The sequence below is a fragment of the Sceloporus undulatus genome, chromosome 7 (genome assembly GCF_019175285.1).
Source record: "Sceloporus undulatus isolate JIND9_A2432 ecotype Alabama chromosome 7, SceUnd_v1.1, whole genome shotgun sequence".
Classification (NCBI taxonomy): Eukaryota; Metazoa; Chordata; class Lepidosauria; order Squamata; family Phrynosomatidae; genus Sceloporus; species Sceloporus undulatus.
The window spans coordinates 9,622,224-9,648,362 of NC_056528.1; the positions used below are offsets into that span (position 1 = coordinate 9,622,224).

General features: G+C 47.4%; 2 protein-coding genes across 2 annotated transcripts; both read left to right on the forward strand.

Annotated features, from left to right (window-relative positions):
* Positions 1 to 80: 80 nt before the first annotated feature.
* On the forward strand, positions 81 to 15,933 carry LOC121935982 (arylacetamide deacetylase-like 4). Its single transcript, XM_042477715.1, has 4 exons — positions 81 to 506; positions 9,913 to 10,132; positions 12,670 to 12,733; positions 14,767 to 15,933. The coding sequence occupies exons 1-4, from the start codon at positions 330 to 332 to the stop codon at positions 15,536 to 15,538; spliced, it is 1,233 nt and encodes a 410-aa protein (XP_042333649.1). The 5' UTR covers positions 81 to 329; the 3' UTR covers positions 15,539 to 15,933.
* Positions 15,934 to 17,301: 1,368 nt separating this feature from the next.
* Positions 17,302 to 24,644, forward strand: LOC121936875 (arylacetamide deacetylase-like 3). Its single transcript, XM_042479553.1, has 4 exons — positions 17,302 to 17,584; positions 21,099 to 21,318; positions 22,403 to 22,466; positions 23,741 to 24,644. Exons 1-4 carry the CDS (start codon positions 17,408 to 17,410, stop codon positions 24,513 to 24,515), a joined length of 1,236 nt encoding a protein of 411 aa, XP_042335487.1. The 5' UTR covers positions 17,302 to 17,407; the 3' UTR covers positions 24,516 to 24,644.
* Positions 24,645 to 26,139: the final 1,495 nt, after the last annotated feature.

Consider the following 26,139-nt stretch of genomic DNA (forward strand, 5'->3'; position numbering starts at 1 on the left):
CTAGTAAACAAATATCCGCGCATGGATCTGGAGACACACGGCCAAAAATAAAGCAATCACATGACCCAAGGTCTCCTTCAGTTACTACTCTCTCGACAGCCCTGGCTATATTGACTTTGTTCCCCAATCTTAGGAAAGATCTTGCTTAGTCAACATCCCTTTATCAAACTCCATCTGGCTTCCTGTTGCAACAAGACGCTGCAACCGGCTCAGACATCATCGAGGGCTCTCCGGTTTCCAACAATGTGCTTCTGGACTCGCTAGAAAACTTGCAGCCCCGGGAGAAAACATAGATCCAGACCTTCCAGCCAGGTGCTTTCGAGAGAATCATGGAGCTCAGCTATACTTTCTTCATGATCCTTTTAGAAATACTCGTCCTGCCCTTCGCTCTGCTGCTAGCTTGGGCCATTTATTGTGACCTCTCCAAGTCAGAGATCCCTCCTGGGATTGATCAACCCATGAAGCTCCGTGTTCTTCACTGGTTTCTCATCCTCTCTTCAGCTTTGGTGAGTTCATCACATTTGTCCCCTCTCCTTGCATTTTATGCATTTTATAGCACACCAGGGTCTTATATTGTGCGAAAGGAATCGTTTGCTACGTGAGTCAATGGGAAAGAAGAGCAACAAAAAGCGTATTTGTTCGTCTGTTGGAAAGGTGGAATCATGCTTTAGATCAGAGTTTTAGGTTACCTCCTGGAACACCTGGGGATTCTGGGAGCTGCAGTCCACAAAAGGAGCTTCCCAAAGCTGTGGTCTAGATGTAGGTGGGAAATGGGAGATGCATTTGGTTTGCTTAAAAGAATATACACTTTAATATTCAGTGGGCCCTTGGTATCCAATGGGATTCAGTTCCAGGACCTCTCCATAGATATCAAAATCCATGGATGCTCCAGTCGCATTAAATACAATGGCATAATGAAATGGCAAGATCAAGATTTTCCTTTGGGAATAGCAAGCTGTGGATGTTTGAATCTGTAGATATGGATATGTGTGTGTGTGTATATATATATATGGATATATGGACATATGGACATATATACACTTTCCTTTATAAAAAGAACAAGGTGCAGAATGCCGGTGTAAGTGTATTTGTGAAAATAATTGCTAAGCAAGCAAATGTTTGTAAGGGTAATCCAGAGTGTTACTCCGGTGCAGGGGACTTTACCCCTCTGCCCTCTCACCCAAATCCCTTGTTATTTGCACTGGGAGGAATGATTCCATGTGTATCCATAGGGACCAAAAGTATCTCAAAGCCTGCGTTCTCCTACAGAAGCCATTGAACATTTTTGACCAGCGTTGGAATGTCCATGTTCAATTCAAGATTTCCGAAGGAGAAGGTTGAGCCTTTGGTGTCAGAGAGCTCCGGTGCCAAACTGTCGCCAGCAAAACCCAGCCTTCAAAAATGGTATTTGGAAGCCACACCAAAAGCTGCCCCAAAGCAATACAAGATGTTTCGAACCGCGTCTAAAATGAATACAACTAGACGACACCAAAATACTCTTTTACCCTTGTTGTTTGTCTTCACGTCTTTCCTGACATACAGCAACCCCAAAGTGACCTTATTGTAGGGCTTTCCTGGCAAATTTCTTCAGAAGGTGGTTGCCACTGGCATCCTCTGAGGCTGAGAGAGTGTGACTTCCCCAAGGCTCTGTCTGCTTGGGCCAAATAAAATGGCCTCCCACTGTCCTTTGAGCAAGGAGTCCAGATGACACAGGACCCAATCCTTGAGTCTGGTGTAAACGTCCCAGATGACTCCAGGTCCATTCAGCACCAAACCCAGGGTAAACCTCTCCTGGAACATCTGGAGTCCTCTGTCCTGATGTCAAACAGCTCAGTGTGGTGCCCATTTTGGCCACGATGGTAGCGCATTATTTTCTCTGAGGTCAGAATGAGGTGCCCAGCCATGTAACCAATGTGGGACTCCTCATTCTGACCTCAGAAGCGAATGACACAGTGCCACCATAATGAGAACTCATAGTGCCACTCTATTCTGCTCTGGCCAGGCCCCACTTGGAATACTGTGTTCAGTTCTGGGCACCACAATTCAAAAGGGACGTTGAGAAACTGGAGCCATGTGTCCAAAGGAAGGCAACTAAAATGGTGAAGGGTCTGGAAACCATGAAGCCTTATGAGGAAAGACTCAGGGAGCTGGGGATGTTTAGTCTGGAGAAGAGAAGGTTAAGAGGTGATATGAGAGCCCTGTTTAAATACTTGAAGGGATGCCGTATTGAGGAGGGAGCAAGCTTGTTTTCTGCTGCTCCAGAGAACAGGATCCAGAGCAATGGATGCAAACTACAGGAAAAGAGATTCCAGCTCAACATTCGGAGGAACTTCCTGAGAGTAAGGGCTGTTCGACAGTGGAACACATTCCTTCCTCGGAGATTTTGGTGGAGTCTCCTTCCTTGGAGGTCTTTAAGCAGAGGCTGGATGGCCATCTGTCAATGGGGATGCTTGGATTGAGAGTTCCTGCATGGCAGAAGATGGTTGGACTGGATGGCCCTTACGGTCTCTTCCAACTCTAGGATTCTATGATTCTATGATTCTAGGTGTGCAAACAGCTGCCTGGCATCAGAACGGAGGGCCTAGGTCATGGGAGGTGGTCAAGGCAGCTCCGAGACCAAAGATATCTGGAGTATCCTGGCCCATGCAGACATCACCGGGGACTGAAAGATATGGGAAAACATTTGCATGTGCTACTTGATCTAAAACTGGGAAAATTGAAATGCAGCAATTGAAAACAAGATTAAACATTTCAAAAGAGGAATGCCGGGGGTAGTAATTTTCATCAAAGTTAAGTTTGGAAGCACCCCTACTTTGCATGGTGTATCTAGAGGCAGGCTCCGACAGGCCTCCCTGAGCGGGTGTTCGACATGTTTTCTACTCTTGCATACTGTTCCTACAGATGTATCGATTTTCCCAGTTCTTTACAAGCCCATTGGCAATACCTGGCACGCATAGAGAGAGATGCTGATTTCAAAGGGCATGGATGTGCAAGCAGATCATAATGAGAAATGTCACATGTGGTTCATCCCCGTGTCTTGGAATCAGAAGTTTCCCATGCTATTTGTTGGATTCCATCAGGGATAATCCAGAGCTCACTCACCTACGCAACAAGACTGGTGTCAAGGATTGTGAAAGAACATGGAAGGTTGGCTAGGAAGCTCGGTTGGTTCTTCTTATGAACTGAACCAGTGGGCAATTCCTGCCCCTCCAGATGTTTCTCATCTTCTTCTCATGTTGCTCAAAATCACCCAGTGAGTTTCCATGGTGGAGCGAGGATTTGGACCCTGGTCTCCCAGTGTCCTGGTCCAACACTCAAACCACGACACCACGCTGGCTTACAAAACGTCTCTCATTTGTTGTGGTGGTGGAGGTGGTGGTTACATTCCTTCAAGTCAACCCTGGCTTTTGGCAACCCAACTGTATGATTTCTATTACCAGGATTTATTCAGACATTTGCCATTGCTTTCCTTTTAGACTGAGACAGTTAAGCTTGTCGCACGGCACTTAGAGGAACAAGAACGGAACGGAACGGAACAGAACGGAACGGGGGGAAACATATGTTACCGCATGGGAGAATGCTGTCAATGCTGCTGGGGGTTCCCAAGTCATTCTCCAGGTGTTCCTGGCAGCCAATTCTGAAGGGCAATTTTGAACCATTCTTCAAAATCGGCTGCCATGGAACAGCCGGGGAACGGCTTGGGAGCTCCTGGCAGCATCGGCGGCATTCCCCCATGCGGTAATACACACTTCCCCCCGTTCTGTTCCCTTCTGTTCATGTTCCTCCAAATGCTGTGTGATAAACTTAAGTGAATTAGGACCCTATTGCATGGGGTTAAAACCCCGGCTCACCATTCCCAAATTCAGTGCTAATTCGGGAGGCAGCTGGGTCCTATCAGACAGAAATCTCTGCCGAATCGTCGCCGGATCCATCTGTAAGCCCTTTGAGCTTGTTCCCACTAGGGGATACCCGCGTTCTGAATCGATTTCAATAGGCAGCGTGCCCATTAGGAATTCGGTTTAAAAACCTAGAACGGTTCTAGAGCAACCCGGAATCGTTCCCACTAGAAATCGAATCCAGAAGCGGGATAAAATTTAAATCCGTGTTTTCCTCATTTAACGCGTGTTAAAAAAACATAGGGTCCTACCTACTGTTTTTTCCCTTGATTCGAGTTAGGAACCGGATTATTTAGATGAGAACGATATCGTTTCAATCGGGCTAGAAGGATGGGAGGAGCTGACTGCGATGGGGGCTCATTGGGGGAGTTCCCTTTCTGTCCCCATCCGTCGGTGGCTGTCGCCATTTTTTCTTCCCTCACCCCTTGTCCGCTGTGGTCTTTCAATAAGAAGATAAGGATTATTTTTATTTTTTTATTTAATGGTTTACAGGCGTTAATTTCTTCAGCGCTTTAACGCCTGAAGTCTCGGCTGCTCAAGCGCCTGCATCTGCAAAGGACTACAAGGCTCTCCCGGTGGATTGCAACCTTCCCTCTGTGTGGGAGAGCCCATTTCTAACGGAGGAGAGGCAAGAAGGGAAGGCTAAGAGGCATTCCCTGCCCGCTTGGGCTCTGATCTCGCCAGGCAGGGAAGGGAAGGCTCCTCACGAGGAGGCATCTGATCTCGCCCAACTCTCAGATTCTAAGGTCTATCCACCTAGCCTCTGTTTTAGCTTGGAACTAGGGTCCCCTTTCTCTGCTTCCTTCTGCCATGCAGGAACTCCTAATCAAAGGGCTCAAGCAGAGGCTGGGTGGGCATGTGTCATTGGGGATGCTTTGACAGAGAGTTCCTGTGTGGCAGAATGGGGATTGGACTAGAAGGCTCTTCCTGGGGTCCCTTCCAACTCTCAGATCTAAGGTCTATCCACCCAGCCCTGTTTTAGCTTGGAGGTAGCTGCCCTTTCTCTGCTTCCTTCTGCCATGCAGGAACTAATACAAAGGGCTCAAGCAGAGCTGGGTGGGCATGTGCATTGGGGATGCTTTGACAGAGAGTTTCTTGCGTGGCAGAAGGGAGGGATTGGACTAGAAGGCTCTTCCTGGGGTCCTTCCAACTCTCAGATTCTAAGGTCTATCCACCCAGCCTCTGTTTTAGCTTGGAGGTAGCTGCCCCTTCTCTGCTTCCTTCTGCCATGCAGGAACTCCCTAATCAAAGGGCTCAAGCAGAGGCTGGGTGGGCATGTGTCATTGGGATGCTTTGACAGAGAGTTCCTGCGTGGCAGAAGGGAGGGATTGGACTTGAAGGCTCTTCCTGGGGTCCCTTCCAACTCTCAGATTCTAAGTCTATCCACCCAGCCTCTTGTTTAGCTTGGAGGTAGCTGCCCCTTTCTCTGCTTCCTTCTGCATGCAGGAACTCCCTAATCAAGGGCTCAAGCAGCGCTGGGTGGGTGGGGTCATTGGGGATGCTTGACAGAGAGTTCCTCGTGGCAGAAGGAGGGATTGGACGAGAAGGCCTTCCTGGGGTCCCTTCCAACTCTCAGATTCTAAGGTCTATCCACCCAGCCTCTGTTTTAGCTTGGAGGTAGCGGCCCCTTTCTCTGCTCCTTCTGCCATGCAGGAACTCCCTAATCAAAGGGCTCAAGCAGAGGCTGGGTGGGCATGTGTCATTGGGATGCTTTGACAGAGAGTTCCTGCTGGCAGAAGGGAGGGATTGGACTAGAAGGCTCTTCCTGGGTCCCTTCAACTCTCAGATTCTAAGGTCTATCCACCCAGCCTCTGTTTAGCTTGGAGGTAGCTGCCCCTTTCTCTGCTTTCCTTCTGCCATGCAGGAACCCCTAATCAAAGGGCTAAGCAGAGGCTGGGTGGGCATGTGTCATTGGGGATGCTTTTGACAGAGAGTTCCTGCGTGGCAGAAGGGAGGGATTGGACTAGAAGGCTCTTCCTGGGGTCCCTTCCAAACTCTCAGATTCTAAGGTCTATCCACCCAGCCTCTTTGTTTAGCTTGGGGTAGCTGCCCCTTTCTCTGCTTCCTTCTGCCATGCAGGAACTCCCTAATCAAAGGGCTCAAGCAGAGGCTGGGTGGGCATGTGTCATTGGGGATGCTTGACAGAGAGTTCTTGCGTGGCAGAAGGGGGGATTGGACTAGAAGGCTCTTCCTGGGGTCCCTTCCAACGCTCAGATTCTAAGGTCTATCCACCCAGCCTCTGTTTTTAGCTTGGAGGTACTGCCCCTTTCTCTGCTTCCTTCTGCCATGCAGGAACTCCCTAATCAAAGGGCTCAAGCAGAGGCTGGGTGGGCAGGTGTCCATTGGGGGATGCTTTGACAGAGAGTTCCTGCGTGGCAGAAGGGAGGGATTGGACTAGAAGGCTCTTCCTGGGGTCCCTTCCAACTCTCAGATTCTAAGGTCTATCCACCCAGCCTCTGTTTTTAGCTTGGAGGTAGCTCCCCTTTCTCTGCTTTCCTTTTGCCATGCAGGAACTCCCCTATCAAAGGCTCAAGCAGAGCTGTGGTGGCATGTGTCATTGGGGAGCTTTGACAGAGAGTTCCTGCTGTGCAGAAGGGAGGATTGGACTAGAAGGCTCTTCTGGGGTCCCTTCCAACTCTCAGATTCTAAGGTCTATCCACCAGCCTCTGTTTTAGCTTGAGGTAGCTGCCCCTTTCTCTGCTTCCTTCTGCCATGCAGGAACTCCCTAATCAAAGGGCTCAAGCAGAGGCTGGGTGGGCATGTGTCATTGGGGATGCTTTTGACAGAGAGTTCTCTGCGTGGCAGAAGGAGGGATTGGACTAGAAGGCTCTTCCTGGGGTCCCTTCCAACTCTCAGATTCTAAGGTCTATCCACCCAGCCTCTGTTTTAGCTTGAGGTAGCTGCCCCTTTCTCTGCTTCCTTCCCATGCAGGAACTCCCTATCAAAGGGCTCAAGCAGAGCTGGTTGGGCATGTGTCATTGGGGATGCTTTGACAGAGAGTTCTTGCGTGGCAGAAGGGGGGATTGGACTAGAAGGCCTTCCTGGGGTCCCTTCCAACTCTCAGATTCTAAGGTCTATCCACCCAGCCTCTGTTTTAGCTTGGAGTAGCTGCCCCTTTCTCTGCTTCCTCTGCCATGCAGGAACTCCTAATCAAAGGGCTCAAGCAGAGGCGGGGTGGGCATGTGTCATTGGGGATGCTTTGACAGAGAGTTCCTGGTGGCAGAAGGGAGGGATGGACTAGAAGTCTTCCTGGGGTCCCTTCCAACTCTCAGATTCTAAGGTCTATCCACCCAGCCTCTGTTTTAGCTTGGGGTAGCTGCCCCTTTCTCTGCTTCCTTCTCCATGCGAGAACTCCCTAATCAAAGGGCCAAGCAGAGGCTGGGTGGGCATGTGTCATTGGGGATGCTTTGACAGAGAGTTCCTGCGTGGCAGAAGGGAGGGATTGGACTAGAAGGCTCTCCTGGGGTCCCTTCCAACTCTCAATCTAGTCTACCACCCAGCCTCTGTTTTAGCTTGGAGGTAGCTGCCCCTTTCTCTGCTTCCTTCTGCCATGCAGGAACTCCCTAATCAAAGGGCTCAAGCAGAGGCTGGGTGGGCATGTGTCATTGGGGATGCTTTGACAGAGAGTTTCTGCGGGGCAGAGGGAGGGATTGGACTAGAAGGCCTCTTCCTGGGGTCCCTTCCAACTCTCAGTTCTAAGGTCTATCCACCCACCTCTGTTTTAGCTTGGAGGTAGCGGCCCCTTCTCTGCTTCCTTCTGCCATGCAGGAACTCCCTAATCAAAGGGTCAAGCAGAGGCTGGGTGGGCAGGTGTCATTGGGGATGCTTTGACAGAGAGTCCTGCGTGGCAGAAGGGAGGGATTGGACTAGAAGGCTCTTCCGTGGGTCCATTCCAACTCTCAGATTCTAAGGTCTATCCACCAGCCTCTGTTTAGCTTGGAACTAGTGGGTCCCCCTTCTCTGCTCCTTCTGCCATGCAGGAACGCCCTAATCAAAGGCTCAAGCAGAGGCTGGGTGGGCATGTGTCATTGGGGATGCTTTGTACAGAGCGTTCCTGCGTGGCCAGAAGGGAGGGATTGGACTAGAAGGCTCTTCCTGGGGTCCTTCCAACTCTCAGATTTAAGGTTATCACCCAGCCTCTGTTTTTAGCTGTGAACTAGGGTCCCCCTTCTCTGCCTCCTTCTGCCTGCAGGAACTCCCTAATCAAAGGGAGTTTCCTAATCAAGGGTCTCTGCCCTAATCATGGGGGGGGGGATAGAGCCTTCGTCCTTTCTCAAACGGAATCTGCCTTTCCTCCACCCTAGAAAAGAAATCTTGGGAAGAGTGCCCCCCCTGTGTTGCCAGAAGCCCACCCATCTCTGGGGCTCTGTCAGGATTCTGCCTGACTGTCCTTGGTGTGAGACAATGAACAAAACCTACCATAGTTTCCTCTGGAAGAGCTTCGGTTCCTACTAATAAATCGCTTGCCACAAGCTCCCCCCTTATCTCTGGGGCTCTGTCAAGGGATCTGCCTGACGTCTTGGTGGGAGACATGAAGAAAACCTATCCCATAGTTCCCTGGAAAGAGCTTGGGTTTCCTACTAAATTCGGGGGAAAAAGGTAATAGCGGACACGCGCCTGGAAAACCTACCCATGTTCCTCTGGAGAGAGCTTGGTTTCCTATTAAATTCGCATTGCCACAGCACCGCCTTTCATGATTCTTGGGGCTCTCTGAAGGGTCTCCTGGCTGTCTGAGAGGAGACATGAAGCGGGATGCTGCCCTGGAAAACCTATCCCATAGTTCCTCCGAGAGAGCTTCTGGTTTCTACAAATTCGGAGGGAAATGTATATAATAAGGCAGACAGCGCTTATGACGTGTGATCGTTTAAGCGCCTTGATTGGTTCATTTAAAAAAAAACCGCCAAAAATAAATCGAATCAGAAACGGTCACAGAGATGGAAACGATGTCACAGATTACATCGATTCCGAATAATGCGGTTAACGTTACCTCATGACGTAGTATTGATTGACAAACTCCAAATAAGGTATGGAGGAGAAGAATCGCTTTATTTAAACACCGATTTTCATGCCAAGTGAGAACACTCTTACTGAACGCTTGCAGGTAAAAATCCGAATTAAACAAGCAGTGGGAACCGATGAATAAAGCGATTCTGAAAGCAGATAACAACTGTGTTTTTTAATTTCGATTTTATTAAAAGCGTTTTATTTTAATTCGTATCAAATCCTAGTGGGAAACAAGCTCTTCGGTGGCCCATTTTTAAAGCTGGAATCACCATCTGAAATGAGGCCAGCTGGACACGGCTTCAACCCAGGCTGCACGGGGCTTGATCTGGGTGGCGAGTTTGGTGGACCATCGCCTCCCCAAAAAGTATTCTATCTACGGTGAACTCGCCACGGGTCAAGAGCGTAAGAGGGGTGCACCAAAGAAGAGATACAAGGACTCCCTGAAAACACATCTCAGGCTTGGCCAGATAGATCACCAACAATGGTCCCCCTGGCCTCGCATCGGGAGGCAGGAGACGCACTATCCATGACGCTGCAGCCCATCTTTGAAAGCTCACAGCCGAACGAGCCTCGAAGAGAAACGACAACGCAGAAAGAACCGCAACCTGGAAACATCACCCAAGGAGCCTTTCTGCTGTGCTTTCTGCAACCGGACCTGTTTATCCCAAATTGGCCTTTTTAGTCACCAACACGCTTGTACAAAACGCAGGATGAATCCTTCCTGAATCTTCATTCACGAAGCAAAGCCAGAGAGATGTATGATAGGACCTGGCTCCCTCCTGAATTAGCACTGAATGTGGGAATGGTAAGCCAAGGTAAGATAAGTTCCTTACTCAAAGTCATCCAGTGGGTTTCCATGGCTGAGTAGTGATTCAGACCCTGGTGTCCTGGAGTTTAACATTCAAATTGCTACACTATGCTGACTCTCTAAGCATGATATAGGCTCTTGAATTGCCTACATCAGGCTCTAAATGGATTGACGTCTCCCTCCCTTTTCTTTTTGTATATGCAGGGAAAGATTCTGGAAAACCTTTGCCTCTGCTCTGAGATACACTTCATCCGCTACACCCAAGAAGGGAAGAAAATGGGGGAAGATCCCAAACTCAGCATCCAGGACCTCACTTTTGAAGACATCCCTGTGAGGGTTTACCAGCCAAGAGGAGCAACCGGGGACCAAAGGAGGAGAGGAGTCATCTTCTTCCATGGAGGAGGATGGATGTTTGGGAGCATCAGTAAGTCACAAATTATGCGGTCGTGGATATATGGATATATATATATACACTTTCCTTTATAAAAAGAACAAGGTGCAGAATGCCGGTGTAAGCGTATCTGTGAAAAATAACTGCTAAGGAAGCGAATGTTTGTAAGGGAAATCCAGAGTGTTACTCCAGTGCAGGGGACTTTACCCCTCTGCCCTCTTGCCCAAATCCCTTGTTATTTGCACTGGGAGGAATGATGCCATTTGCATCCATAGGAACAGAAAGTATCTCAAAGCCTGCGTTCCCATATGGAAGCCATCAGTAAGTCATTTTTACAAAACCAGGTAGATGCTTTATATAAGGAGTTGAAAGCTTATGAATGCTCTGGTAGGGATGGGGAAAATGACATTTCCTACACGGACAATGCAGTTTCCTGTGTCGAAAATGCTGTGATGGGCCACTCTGTTTGCACCAGAAACATGTGAGTTTATCGCACAGGCCCTGGAAGGGTCTTGTCGCATTACGAAAGGGAGTGGGATGGGAACGGGAGGCGGCATAGAACGCATCTTACCACACAGGAGAACGCTTCCGCCACAGGAAATTCCCATTCCGTTCCAGATGCATTCCCCAGGGGCTGATTTTCAGGAACGATTTAGAAGCGTTCCCAAAAACTAGCCCCTGGGGAACGCATCCAGAACGGAATGGAAACTTCTGGCAGCGGTGGTGACATTCTCCTGTGCTGTAAGATGCATTCTATGCCACCTCTCGTTCCCATCCTACTCCCTTTCATAATGCGACAAGCCCGTTCCAAGGCCTGTGCGATAAAGGTTTAGGCCATGCATCTTCTGGTCTCCATGTTGAGAGGATGGGAAAGGGTGGTTTATTTGGCCCGTGCAATCAGGGCCTCAGGGTAAAGTAGGGTTAGTAAGAGATATTTGATTTAGATTTCCTGCATGGCAGGGGGTTGGACTTGCGGTCTTTTCCAACTCAATGATTCTATTCTATGAAAATGGTGAAGGGTCTGGAAACCATGAAGCCCTATGCGGAACGCCTTAGGGAGCTGAGGATGTCTAGCCTGGAGAAGAGAAGGTTAAGAAGTGATATGATAGCCCTATTTAAATACTTGAAGGGAGGCCATATTGAGGAGGGAGCGAGCTTGTTTTCTGCTGCTCCAGAGACTAGGAAACAATGGAGCAATGGATGCAAGCTCCAGGAAAAGAGATTCCAGCTCAACATTAGGAGGAACCTCCTGAGAGTAAGGGCTGTTCGACAGTGGAACACACTCCTTCCTCGGAGATTATAGTGGAGTCTCCTTCCTCGGAGGTCTTTAAGCAGAGGCTGGATGGCCATCTGTCAATGAGGATGCTTGGATTGAGAATGTAAAGTCAAAGGCTTTCATGGCCGGCATCCATAGTTTTTTGCGGGTTTTTCGGCCTATGTGGCCATGTTCTAGCAGAGTTTCTTTCTGCTAGAACATGGCCACATAGCCCAAAAAACACACAAAAAACCTTGGATTGAGAGTTGCTGCATGGCAGAAGGGGGGCTGGACTGGATGGCCCTTGGGGTCTCTCCCAACTCTACGATCCTATGATTACATGGCTTTCACATCTCTTTTACAGCAAAGTCCTAGGTGAGTGTAAATATAACTGTGGGACCTGGGGAAGGGGCCTGGCACAGAATGGAAGGGGGTGGGAAGGGGGCGGAATGGAATGGGAATACCACCCATTTTACTGCATACGGGGAACACTGCAAGAATGCCACCAATGCCACCGGAAGTCCCCATTCCATTCCCCATCCGTCCCACAGAGGCCGATTTTCAAGAACTGTTCAGAACAGAATAGGGACTTCCAGCAGCATCAGCGGCATTCTCGCAGTGTTCTCCCATGCGGTAAAATGGGTGATATCCCCGTCCCAGTCCCTTCCTGCCCCCTTCCATTCCATGCGGAGCCCGTTCCCTCGGTCCCATGCGTTAAGTTCCCGGGTCCAGTAGTGCTTATTCCCTACCAAATGGGTTTAGGATTGATGTGACCCTAACCTAAACATCTGGTGCCTATAGCCATCCTTTTGTGCTAACATGTCCAACGGAGAGCTGTGCATTTTCTTGTGAAGATTTGGTCAGTTCTCAGAACTGGACAGTGACCTGTATTTTTCTCTTTAATGGGGGTAGAGATGGGGGGAAATACAAGGAAAAAAGACACAATGAAACTCACAATTTCTTACCATTGATGCACACAGCCCCTTCCCAGGATGCTTCCTCAGCATTTCATCTCAGACACAATCAACCTTCCGTATCTATGGATTTTTTATCCACAGATTCAAACATCTGTGGATTGAAAACATACCAATAAATATACATTCCAAAAAGCAAACCGTGATTTTTCCGTTTTATATAAGGGATACCATTTTGTGATGCCATTGTCTTTAATGGGACTTGAGCATCCACGGGTTTTGGTGTCCATGCGGAGTCCTGGAACCAAACCCCAGAGGATACCAAGGGCCCACTGTATGTCCATCTAGCCTTTCTGGTAATATGTTATATTCTTCTAACATGACCACGCATACCTTTTCAGATTCCTATGATCATGTTTGCCGGTACATCGCCAAAGAAAGTGATTCAGTGATTGTGTCCGTTGGGTAAGTAAACAGAGCCTAAGGCCATGTCTGCATGGACCAAATAACATGGCCTCCTCTAATCTTCACCATGATCAGTCTGGACGACATAGGACCCAATCCCCGATTCTGGTGCATCATCTGGTTCAGATGATGTACAGCCAGTTGAGCACCAAACCCATAGTGTGCCACCCTTAACATGGATTAAATAGACTCATCTTTTGCTCCAGATCTTCCCTGAAGATCCAGAGCCCTCCAGAGTGACACTGGGTGGCTATTTGCAAAGCATGCCACTGAGCCACCTGCCACCACTGTCACTGGCATGAATTGTACCCTCTTGCTTTTATTTCTTTAATCTTTTAATGGTATTTTATCTTTTTTTAAAGGGTAGTTTTAATGCATTCATCTTAGGTATAATTTAGCTGCATTGTGGGTTTTTTAAAACGGTAAGCAGCCTTGAGATAGATAGATAGATAGATAGATAGATAGATAGATAGATAGATAGATAGATAGATAGATAGATAGATAGAGAGGCAGGCAGGCAGGCAGGCAGGCAGGCAGGCAGGCAGGCAGGCAGGCAGGCAGGCAGATTGATTGATTGATTGATTGATTGATTGATAGATAGATAGAGGTTTTGTGGTCTCTAGAGGTCATTGGTTGCATGCAATCTACTCTCGATGTAGTTGGCATGGTGTCCTTTGCTCCATGCTCAAATGATCCATTTCTGGCAGCATTCTTGGCTTGGAAGCCAAGCTGTTGTGGCAGATAATCAAATGGTTTCCAATAGCAATGTGGAGCATGCCAAGCCCTAACCCTTGTGTAAGTGGGTTTGTTTTCATGCTTGGCTCACTCCTTCTCTTTGACTCGCAGCAGCTGTTTCTCAAGAGTATTTCATTGCAGGGATGGGTGTGAATTGCATTTCAGTTCCTCTTTGGCAACAGTTTGCCAGAATTTGCAAATTTGGCCCGGATGGATAGCTTGGCAAATCAATCCTTTTCACAGTTACTGTTGCTACATCAAGTATCTCCCATCCAACAAGTGTACATTTAGGTTTTGTGGCCTAAATGTAGAGTTGTGCATTTGTCTTATCAGTTTGAATCTTAGGCCTGGGACAGATGGGCCAAAAGCGGTGTGCCACCACCGATACTAGGGTTCCGGAGAGCGCAGCAACCGCATGCTCTGGAACCCTAGCATGGCGGCGGCCATCTTGATGTAAGCGATGCACAACATACAGACGTTGCTGCGCGTCGCTTATGTCACCGGTGTGCCAATGGCACACTCAGGAAGTGTGCCAGGCGGCACAAAAAGAACCCAGTATTTCTGGGTTCATTTTACTCCGGAGGGACGCCGCGTGGTTTGACTGCTGCGGTGATCCTCTGGAAGAAAAACCGGCACCTCCAGCTCACAGTTTCGGGGTGATATGTACCACACCTTAATGATGAGACCAGGCAATGCTTGAAGAAGCGCATGCTGAACTTTGGACAGAAAAGATCTGATTTTGTCTGAAGCACAAGAATACACGATTGCCTGAATCCTATTGCCGATCCCAATTAAAGAAGATCCACTGGATTAATGGGATTTGCCTATGTGTTAACTAAGCTTTCAACCTTTGTTTAAGGGGGCCACTCTAGTTGAGGTTAATGAACAGTGTTCAGGATTTTCTACAAGTTACATGGCTTTCAAAGGGACATCAGGCTTAAAGAGAATGCCCAATAATATGGGGGCCACCACAGAAAAGATTCTGTCTTTAGTCCCTATTACAAACCAGGTGACCTGGAGAAACATCCCATGAATGGCTTTTTGTGGGTGTTTTGGGCTATGCGGCCATGTTCCAGAAGAGTTTATTCCTGATGTTTCGCCAGCATCTTCTGAAGATGCCACCCACAGATGCTTGTGAGATGTCAGAAATAAACTCTTTTAGAACATGGAAGAGCCCAAAAAACCCACAAAATCTATGGATGCCGGCCATGAAAGCCTTCGACTTCACATCCCATGAACGGGGTGGGAAGGTTCATCTAGGAGGGTTATTCATTGGCGTCTCCCTTTTGATATTCCAGATATCATTTGGCACCTGAGCAGAAGTATCCATCCCAATTTAAGGACTGCCTGACAGCCACCGTGCATTTTATGAAGACCGCAGAAGACTATGGCGTGGATCCTGCCCACATTGTCATCAGCGGCGACAGCGTCGGAGGGAACTTAGCGGCGTCCGTTTGCCAGAATTTAGCCAACAGATCTGATCTCACAAAGCCCTTTGCTCAGATTTTGATCTACCCCGGCCTCCAGGCGATTGACTTCAACTTGCCTTCCTACCAGCAAAACCGCTCTGTCCCCATCTTGTACCGGGAGCACGTCGTCACCACCGCCTTGAAATATCTCAACAAGGACCTGTCGGTGACGGAAAGCGTTATGCAGGGATGCCACGTCCCCAGCGACGTCAAAAGGAGATTCGGGAAATGGATCAACTCGGAGAACATCCCCAAGGAATTTAAGGTCAGAGGCTACAAACCGTATTCCACCTCCTCGTTCTTGGATGATGTCTACGAAGTGGTGAAGCAAGCCTTGGAAACGACCTTCTCGCCACTTATGGCGGAAGACGCTGTGGTTTCTCAGCTCCCCACAACGTGCATCATAACCTGCGAGTACGACGTTCTCAGGGATGATGGCATTCTTTACAAGAAGCGCCTGGAGGACAACGGAGTCCCCGTCACATGGTGCCATATTGAAAATGGCTTCCACGGGGTGATAAACCTGTTTGATGGGTTGTTGGCGTTTCCTTCCGGCAAAAAGGGAATGGACAGTATTGTAACATTTCTAAAAGGTTTATGAGAATCTTTGGGGTGTTGTGTTATTGTGATACCAATACCTTTTTGTCTTCCTGCAAGTCCACCATATATGAAAAAAGAAGCCTTCCATATCTTGACAACCCCAACATTAGTTTGAAACATCTGGGACATTTTGGGCAGCTTATTTGGAGTTAGACACCATCCGTGCATCATCAAGTTAACTTTTAAATCACTGCACAATGTAAATTTTAGACCACATACCCCCCCCCCCCTCCATTACATCCATATGAACATTATGCCCAAAATTTAGGACCCACCTTATCATATACTCTTTTACAGGCTCAACTTCTGTCTCTAGTTTCAGTAGCCATTCATACCCTTTTTTAAAAACATGGTCACCATCTTCACATGACTCTAAATAAAACTCATTTTCTCTAACCTCTAAGGCTGCATTTCTCTTGTCTGGATTAAATGTGTCCATGGTGTTTATCGCATGCGCTTTTCAGCCCAATCCGGGCACGGGACAATATTGGGCCAGAATGGGGGAAACCAGGTTTTACCGCACATGAAATTGATGCTGCATTGCTGCCCGACCATCACCTGATAAAACCCGTTTTCCCCTGTTCCAGCCCAATAGCATCCGGTGCCCAGATTGGGCTGAAAAGTGCATGCGATAAACTCCCTTAAGTTGCTTTAAAGCAAATCAGTTCAGATCTTTGCCTGCCATAAAAAGACTCTGACCAGGCTTGTCCAGCTTCTCTCTTCACAGAAATGGGTAAAGCAAAAAATGAAATACACAGATATAAGGTGGGTAGCACCTGACTTGACAATAATACATGTGGAAGAGATCTAGGAGTCTGAACTCCAAATACTTGTGGTCCAAGTACCAGGTCCATGGAGGGACTCTGAGGGTGGAAAGGCATGGAGAGTGGAAAGGTCCCAAGGAGGTTTCATCACAACTTCTCCAGCACTCAAATGTAGAACTGGATGCAATTTGCAATCTAAATCCATACATTTTTTTAGTCTGTGGGCACATGCGTACAAAAATCCAGTCATTCGAAAAATGCAGAAATTGCATACCCAGAAAGCATTTGAGAGTATAAGCAGAACTGCCTTGGGGTGCATCTCCACTGCAGAAATAACGCAGCTTGACACTGCTTTAATTGCCATGGGCCAATGCTGTGGAATCCTGGGATTTGTAGTTTGGGGAGGGACCAGGGCTTCTCATCTGGAGAGCTCTAGTCCACTGCCCTGAGCTGCAGCTCACAAATTGCTATGAGAAAGAGGAAATATTAGGTCCAAATACTGGGAAGTGTAGTTTACAGCAGTGAGGTAAAGCCCTCCAGGACTGCATCTGCACTGCAGAAATAATGCGGTTTGCACCGCTTTTGTGACTCAATGCTAAGGAATCTTGGGATTTGTAGCTTGTTGTTGCACCAAAGCTCTCTGACAGAGAAGGCCAAATCTCTCACAAGAACAACACATTCCAATCATTCCATAGCATTGAGCCACGGTGGTTAAAGTGGTATCAAGCTGCATTATTTCTGCAGTGCAGCAGCAGAACGAGTTTCAAGCTGGGCATTGGGAAACGTTTGTGAGCTCAGGCCTGCAGTTCCATGGCAAGCCTCTGCCTATTGAACAACTCGGCACCAAGGGCATCAGGATCTCAGAGGTAATTTGATATCTGCATAGGCAACGCCTCTCTGTGTTATGACTTATGAGGCATGGCTAAGTGCCGGTTCAAGATCCCCATAAGTCAGTGTGGTATTTCACCAGCCTGTGGGAGGAGATTAGGGAAAGGTTTCTTGCATGTGCTGGCAACCTGGATTCCACCGCTGCCTGAGACAAACAGGAAATAAAATCTATCCAGGAGCCAAGGGCAGAGAGAGACCTTCTTCCAAACCGCAGTGAAATGGGGTTCCTCTATGTCTTCCTGGCCTTAGTCTTGGCTGCCTTCCTTGCAGCTGCGGTCTTGCTAGTGGTGGGAAGCATTTACTTTGACGCCTGCAACTCCGAGGTCCCTCCCGGCGTGGAACAGCCGGCAAAGCTCCGGATTATTCATGCCACTCTGGTTGGGACGTCCATCCTGGTAAGTTGGTTGCACTTCCGTTGGTACGGAAGTCGGAAATGAAGCCCTGGTTACTTTTATCCCAGGATTTTGTTGCACTTCCGTTTTAGCCGGCTCATTTGTTGTCATGTGCCTTCATGCCGTTTCCAACTTCGGTCTCTCATGGGGTCTTCAGAATCTGTCAGGCATGCTTTGATTTAGATTTCCTGCATGGCAAAATGGGGTTGGACTGGATGGCCCTTGCGGTCTCTTCCAACTATGATTCTATGATTCCAAATGAGATTGTCTATGTTTTATGCAAAAACACTGGCGATCAGATTGGGAGGAAAAGTTGTTGGCTGAGCAGGCTTCCTTCTGGAGGTTATTGGCTTTGGTCCCTCAGTCTACATTGAACTTCCTTCCAGTGACTGTGGAGGGGCTATATGTTTAATTATTCCCTATGTGTTTAATTCTTGCTGTTTTTACTATTTGAATTTTAAAATGTTGCTTTTGGGATCTGAGAGCAGAAAAGGAAATCCATTCACTATCCTCCAGAGGCAAAAACATTTTGCAGCCAAATCCAGCTGCAGTAAAGGAAGTAAATAGAGGACAAATTGAGGAGAGAAGAGGAGAGGGCATGGTGTTTAAACCTTCTACTCCGCATTCCTCCTAATCTCCTCCTCAACATCACCTTGACTGAGTTCCAAGTACATATTTGCTAGAAGTGAAATGCAAACATGTTGCAAAGTCCTCAACGATGGGGGGAAATAACTTGGAAACAGTTTCCAGAGTCTTCCTGGTTGTATGAATGGGCATGCCTTCCATCTCCACCTTGTCTGAATTCGGGCTTCACCAAAGGCCCCTTCAATGTGCCAAGCATGTGGGCATCAGGCAAGTGCTGGGGTTAGGTCTCACCAGGGCTAGAATTCACAATTGCAGTCATGAATGCGTAACTTAGAGTTATGCGTCTGTAACTGATTCACAGCCACAATGCCAGAGACTGGGACCCAGCGCAATGCATTCAAGCTCCAGGAAAAGAGATTCCACCTAAACCAGTGATGTCCAAACTCTGGCCTTCCAGGTGTTTTTGACTTCACCTATCCCAGACTATTGGCCAAGGTGGCTGGGGCTTCTGGGAGATGAAGTCCAAAACACCTGGAGGGTTAGAGTTTGGACATCACTGACCTAACATTAGGAAGAGCGTCCTGATGGTAAGAGCGATTTGATAGTGGAATGCATTTCCTTGGAGTGTGATGGAGTCTCCTTCTTTGGAGGTTTTTAAACAGAGGCTGGATGGACATCTGTCACAGAGAATACGAATGGGTTTAGACTGGATGGCCCTTGGAGTCTCTTCCAACTCTATCATTTATCACACGAAGGAGAGAGGAAGTTTATCCCGTGAATATCCCCAGAAAATTGCGTAATTATGGGTAACGATTTCACACAACATCGCACAAAACCCGCCATTAAAGTGGTCGCAGAGAAGCATTCATGTGCATCTTTTGACATTCAGGATTTCAGCGACAATGCATTTCTGATATCACTGTTATTTGCACAATTGTGTGTGATAATCACCCATGCAATTACTCACCATTTCCGCCTTATTTGCGGGATGCTTTCAATGTGCTTTAATCTCTCTCTAATGCTGAAATTAACCCCAGTGTGATAAACTCCTATGATCCTATGATCCTACACATCTTTGATTGCAGCAATAATGTGTAGCAATCACAAAACTGTCCCCATCCTTCCTTCCCAGGCATCAGCCACTGTCAATAATGGCTCTGTTTTCCTGTTGATCAGGATGCAGTTCAGCCATTTATATTTCTATGCTCGTGATCTCTGCTGTCACGAGAAATTGTGATAGGGATCTTGGTTCTGATCATTGTACCAGAGAAACCTCAATCTATTGAACCCCGATCAACAGGAGAATAGACCTCCATCGCTCACAAAGCCCTGTAAGAAAAGGATGGACCAGGAGACACTTCTTAGTGAAGTATACTTAACTTGGACCAAGATGATAAATAATGCAAACAATGGATGCATGTAAGTGCATTGGTCCATGAGTTGAAGGAATGAAAAGCTCTAGCAAATCATATATGCTTGACTTAAATCTAGAACCATGTGGCCTAAATTCTGTTGCTGCTCCCGACTTGAGTAAACCACTGAACCAATGTGGTTTATGTATATGCAAACCTAGCCGCTTCCCAATATGTCTTCCAAAAGCTGGAAAACAGGGATCCCGTTTTTTACTCATGTAGAATCAGCATGGTATAGTGCAGCGGTGGCAAACCTATGGCACATGTGCCAGAGAGGGCACTCAGAGTGGGCACACGTGGCGTTGCATTCGCCAGAGTTCATTACTAGAAAGCCAGAGAAACATGGCACTTTGCCATAAATAAGTGGGATTGGGGTTGCAGTTTGGGCACTCGGTTTCTAAAAGGTTAGCCATCACTGGTATAGTGGTTTGAGCATTGGGCTATGACTCTGAAGATGACTCTGGAGATTTTTTGTGGGTTTTTGGGGCTATGTGGCCATCTTCTCTGAAGATCTTCTCTGAAGATGCCAAACTCAGATGCTGGCGAAACATCAGGAAGAAACTCTTCCAGAACATGGCCACATAGCCCAAAAAACCCACAAAAAACTATGGATGCCGGCCATGAAAACCTTCGACTTAACATTGACTCTGGAGACCTGGGTTTGATTCCCCATTCAGCCGCTGTAGGTAAAATATGACGCATGGGCTTGTAGCCTTGCAAAGAACAAATACAGTCCAGATTTTGAAGGAATTGCCTGTGTTTCTAACAACTGCCTTGTGTAGGTTTTTATTTCTACCCCGCTTCTCTGTTAAAAACAATCGGAGCGGCATATACTTTAAAATTATAACGATGCATTATATAGTGAGCCCGCGCCACACGCAGATGCACTATGTGCGGCTTTCAACATATGCTGAATGTCGCTAGAGCGCATGGGGCACAAGGGGCAGTGCATCCCATTGAGAATAATAGGGCACGTGTCCATGGTGTGCACGCTGCTGCACCACCATGCCACCACGCTGTGCATGAGCCTCATTATTTTCAACAGATCACCACATTAAAAAAAGGCGCACTACTCCCCTTAAAATGACAATTAAACATATGACAATTGAAATTGTCTATTAGACTCTCTAAAAATTAAAAATCATACATTTCCCCCAATTTTCCCATCTTCCCCAAATACCTCCTGGCCAGCGATGGGAAGGTGGCCTTTACCTGCATCAAACCTCCCTCCACCACCATCTTCAACTCAAATCAACGTCCCAAGAAAGATGACCTTCCATCATCACATGTCTTCCTGCAAAATGGATATTCGCATCCTTGTCTGATAAATATGACTGTGACTTTCCTGAGCTTGAGTTTCCAGGACTTTTGCTTAGCCTGATAAAACTGTCACGGCAATGTTGTTGTGTCTCTCTGTGTGTAGTTTGCTACAAATGTCCCAAATGCATCCTCAGCCATTAGCTAATAAAAACATCAATGTGACTTTTTTCTCCCCACTTCTCCTCCCTCCAACTCAAAAGGGAAGGATTTTGGAGAACCTACACATCAGTACCCAAATCCGGTTTGTGCGGTTTGTGCGGAACGGATGGAAGCCGAGGAGGAAAGACACCGCACTCTTCTTCAAGGATGTGAAGTTTAAGCATGTGCCTGTCCGGATTTATCAGCCTAAAGCGCCCTCTGCTGGCCAAAGGAAAGGCGTCCTGTATTTTCATGGTGGCGGCTTTGTGTTCGGAAGCATCCGTGAGTTGCATCAGATCTTAATCTCCTTCATAATCTTGCTGACCTGTCAAGCATAATCCTTCCCTTTGTCCTGGTGCAATTTCATTGGGATCGCCATGGTTTTAAAAATAACAACTGACATCCTGTTAGTCAACTACAACTTTGTAAGCGAGACTTAGGACATAGGAGCTTCTTTGTGTTCTCGCTTCCAATGCCGGCACCATTGCTGTGTCTGCAAATGACCCCTGGCAGGTTGCGCAATGTAGGATTACATGACCATCTCCCTCCTGCCAGTGAGGGACACTTTGAGAGGGAAAAGTTAGGATTCATTTTGCAGCACAGACTTCTATCGTTCCAGATGTTGATGTTGATGTGTGCCTTCAAGTCGTTTCTGATTTATGGAGACCCTAAGGTGAACCTCTCATGGGGTTTTCTTGGCAAGATTTGTCCAAAGGAGACTTGCCTTGGAGTGTAGTTGAGTCTCTTTCCTTGGACGTCTTTAAACAGAGGATGGCCTTCTGTCAATGGGGTTGCTTTGATTGAGAGTTCCTGCATGGCAGAAGGGGTTGGGCTGGATGGCCCTTTCGGTCTCTTCTAACTCTGTGATTCTATAGCAGGGTACAGACTGCCCAAACAGGGTGGTCTGCCCATGCCTTGTTTTGCTATGCAAGGAAGCTGCAGCGGACAAACTATGCGGCTTCCTCGCGTGCGCTCACGACGTCACAATGGCGTTGTGACATGCAGATGCTAAGCGTCTGTTGCGTCATAATGGGCACATCTGTACAGGGTGCTGCCATTTTGACGCCCTCGTCACGTGAGAGGGGTGAGGGGTGTCTGACAGTGCCACCCCTCACATGTGACAACAGCGCCCCATTGCACCCATCTGTCCCAGGCCTAAGATAACATACGATCTGCTGAAGGTCACTCAATGGGTTTCATGGTCGAGCGGAGAATCGAACCCAGGTCTCCAGACCCAATACTCAACCCACTATGCCACATTGGAGAGGTATGGGGTCAGATTTTAAAAGGTGCACATACCCCAATCTCCTCTCGTTCGTTCCCTCCATTCATTGATAACACAGCTCTGGATATGTTTATGTTTCAGGAACCCACGAAAATATCTGCCGCTACATTGCCCGAGAAAGTGAATCGGTGGTTGTGTCTGTGGAGTAAGTCGTACCAAAGGTCTTTCAAAATTTTGCAACCGTTCATTTCTCAGACCTTGGCAGGTGCAGCTTGGCATCAGTTCCCTTGCCAGTCATACAAAGTGGACTCAGAGACCCGAATCCTATGGCTCGTCTCAACAGGAGTAGACACATTGAATCAATGTGATTTCAATACGTTTTGACTAGGAAAGGAAAGAATATTCATAATTTTTCATTCCTAGGTTGAAAAAATGGATTTCTTGGCAGTCAGAAACCCAGTTGGGAAGAATAATAGACCAGAGAGAGTGTTATATTTTATCCCGGTATTCAAACATCGCACAGTCTAGAGGATGAATTATTCTGTAGAGAAAACACACATTGCCTGGCATTCTGCTTGGGACTTACATCTTCCAAAATGGCCTTACATGCATGCAAAATTTCAACCAAGTAGTTTTTTCAGTGTGGTGTAGTAGTTTGAGGCCTGGACTAGATTCTGGAGATCAGAGTCTGATTCCCTGCTCAGCCGTGGAACCCCACTGGATTACCGAGTTGCATACTCTCAGCCCCAGAAAACTCTGTGATAGGTTTCCCAGTGATCTGCCTCTGAACCCCATCTAAAAGTACTTATATGCAAGTAAGCTGCACCGATGAGCCAATGTGTTGTAGCAGTTTGAGCATTGTGCGCATGTCCAGAACTACACTGGATCCTTCCGCTGCTTTGGCTCAGGAGATGGAGAGCAGAGACTTGTGGCAGCATGCGGTCCCTCTAGGATTGCTACCACACTGTAGAATTAATGCAGTTCTCCACTGCTCTAACTGCTATGTCTCAATGCTACGAATCTTGGTATTTGTAGTTTGTTGTGGCACAGGAACTCCTTAAAAGAGAATGCTATGTATCTCACAAAGCTACAAATGGCAGAATCCCATAGCCTTGAGCCATGGCAGTTGAAGCAGTGTAAAGGTGCATTCATTCTGCAGCGTAGACGCATCCCATAACTCTGGAAGACCAGGGTTCACATCCCTACTCAGACATGAAAACCCACATCTGTGTCCTAGGGCAAGTTACGCTCTCTCGGCCTCAAAGGGAGGCAATGGCAAACCCCGTCTGAACACATCTTGCCAAGAAAAGCCATAAGTCAGGAAAAGACTTGCAAGCACCCAACAACAAAGATGTATGGGCACATGTGTAAATCACTAACAGCCTGTTGGCCCAAGAGAATGTAACATGCAAAGGTGAAAGATAATATGGTGTCAGGTTGTGTTTCTACTTTTCACTGATATTTTCTTTTTGGTTTTAGGTACCGCTTAGCGCCTGAGCACACCTATCCAGCCCCGCTGAACGACTGCCTTGCGGCTGCCACCCATTTCCTCAAGGCGGCCGACGACTATGGCGTGGATCGTACCCGCATCATTGTTGCCGGCGACAGTGCCGGGGGTCACCTTGCAGCCACGGTTTGCCAAACCTTAGCAGTTAGGCCAGGCCTCCCCAAAGTCCGAGCTCAGATCCTCCTCTATCCGGGTCTCCAGGCTGTGGATTTCAACCTACCTTCCTACCAGCAGAACCGAGCCGTCCCCATTTTGTTCCGGGAACGATCCGCCTTTTACATGTTGCAACACCTGAACGGAAACGCTGCCCATCTGGAAGAGGTGCTGGAAGGTTCTCACGTTCCTGTGGGCTTAAGGTTAAAGTACCGACAATGGCTGAGCGCAGACAATATTCCCAAAGAGTTTAAGACCAGGGGCTACAAGCCTTTTGTTCCCATTGGCTGCGAAGATGACGTCTATGAGGCTCTGAAGATCCTGAGCTCCCCTGAATGCTCACCACTCCTAGCAGAAGATGCGCTCCTTCGCCGTCTCCCAGAGACATTCATTTTAACCTGTGAATATGATGTCCTGAGGGATGATGGGTTGCTCTACAAGAAAAGACTGGAGGACAATGGCATCACAGTCACTTGGCACCACCTTTCCAATGGATTCCATGGAGTTTTAAGCTTCTTTGATGGACTCTGGTTGCATTTCCCCTCCGGGAAAAAAGGGATGGATGCGATCGTCAACTTCGTCCGAAGTTTATAGCAAAGGAAGGCCATAATCCTTCATAGAGGCTGTGATGATGCGTAACTTTACGACTGAGCTGTATTGCTGACATGCTACACAACCATGTCAGTGAACTGCAGCAATGTGCAACAGGCTGAACCCATTAAAATGTGATGTTTAAATATAACAGTAGAAAGTGGAATCAACAAATATTCAAGAGTGGTGTGCAGCTAAGTTGTTTCATGCTAATGGTAGCACAATTTTCTGTTGATGGTATAAGTGATATAGAAGATGAAAGGGCATCCTTGACAAACTAATCCTAATAATGTGAAGTTGGAGGCTTTCATGGCTGGCATCCATAGGTTTTTGTGGGGTTTTTGGGCTATGTGGTTATCTGAAGATGCCAAAGCCACAGATGCTGGCAAAACATCAGAAATAAACTCTTCTGGAACATGGCCACAAAGCCTGAAAAACCCACAAAAACTATAATCCTAAGAACCCCAAGGGCCTGAACTCCAGAATTGCAAAAGTAAAAATAAAAATAAAATGTAATAAAGATAAAAATAAAAAGGCATACAACAGGGAGGCAGGTTTAAGGAGGAATGCAAAAGGAACCAAGATGGCAGAAGCAGTTGCGTTATTGCGGAGATGTGCGAATAACGGCTGCTCTCAAAACAGTATGTTCCATTTTTATTAATGAATGCAATTGGGGTGAGAAATTAAATAAAGCAAATAAATAAATAAATACATAAATAACACATTTAAAAATGAGAGGCCCAGGAGATGACTAGTCCATGCTAAAAGCATCTCTAAAAATCCTCTGGAGATCTCTGCAAATGGTGCCATTGCTGTGCATGCGAAGAAGACACTAGATGCGTTCTCCAAAGATGCCAGCCACAGATGTTAGTGAAACGTCAGGAATAAACTCTTCTAGAACATGGCCACATAGCCCCCAAAACCCACAACAAACTATAGATAGACCCTTGTCTGCTCCCCCCCCCCCCCCCTTCAAGGTCTGCAAGTGAGAAAAGATGGGTTCTGAAGAGGGACATTGCATGGTCAGTAGAGAATACCAGCCTTTGGACGGACCAACATGCTATGGCTTAAGTCCAGCATCGTATCCCATTAACAAGTAAGTTTATTGGATGAGGCTTGGGAAACGGGGCAGAACGGAAGGGAATGAAAACACAACGGGGGGAAAACACATATTATTTCACGGGAGAACTCCGCCAATAACACTGGGATTCCCCAATCCATTCCCCATCCGCCCCACAGCAGCTGATGTTAAATCGGTTCAAACCGATTTTCAACCCAGTTTAAAACATAGTGGGAATGAGGCCACAGAGATCTCTGTCCCAACACGTTTGTAATGTCATGGTTTGACAGTTTGGGTGTGAGTGTATGAGCTTTTGGATGGCGCACAAGGAACGGGTGAACAGTCCTTTCACACCATCCCAAAGAAGACATCGGCACATGAGTTCCTGAGTTGCGCATGTGTATGTCACCAACAGGATTCCAGCCCTATCTCTTACTCAATGGCTCTAGCCACTGTGAGCCTCCCCTTCTTCTGTTTCTGTCCACTAGCAAAGGTTTTGCTACTATAGTCCGCCCTTGGCTTATGCGGGGATCCGTTCCGGACCCATCCCCCCGCGTAAGCCAAATA

Bases quoted from the DNA above. Each gene is read 5' to 3' on its own strand.
- LOC121935982 (XM_042477715.1), top strand. From the start codon at position 330: ATGGAGCTCAGCTATACTTTCTTCATGATCCTTTTAGAAATACTCGTC. The intron at 10,133-12,669 runs GTAAGTCACAAA...ATACCTTTTCAG, and splicing joins ATGGATGTTTGGGAGCATCA to ATTCCTATGATCATGTTTGC. The intron at 12,734-14,766 runs GTAAGTAAACAG...TTGATATTCCAG, and splicing joins TCAGTGATTGTGTCCGTTGG to ATATCATTTGGCACCTGAGC.
- LOC121936875 (XM_042479553.1), top strand. From the start codon at position 17,408: ATGGGGTTCCTCTATGTCTTCCTGGCCTTAGTCTTGGCTGCCTTCCTT. The intron at 17,585-21,098 runs GTAAGTTGGTTG...CCAACTCAAAAG, and splicing joins TGGTTGGGACGTCCATCCTG to GGAAGGATTTTGGAGAACCT. The intron at 22,467-23,740 runs GTAAGTCGTACC...TTTTGGTTTTAG, and splicing joins TCGGTGGTTGTGTCTGTGGA to GTACCGCTTAGCGCCTGAGC.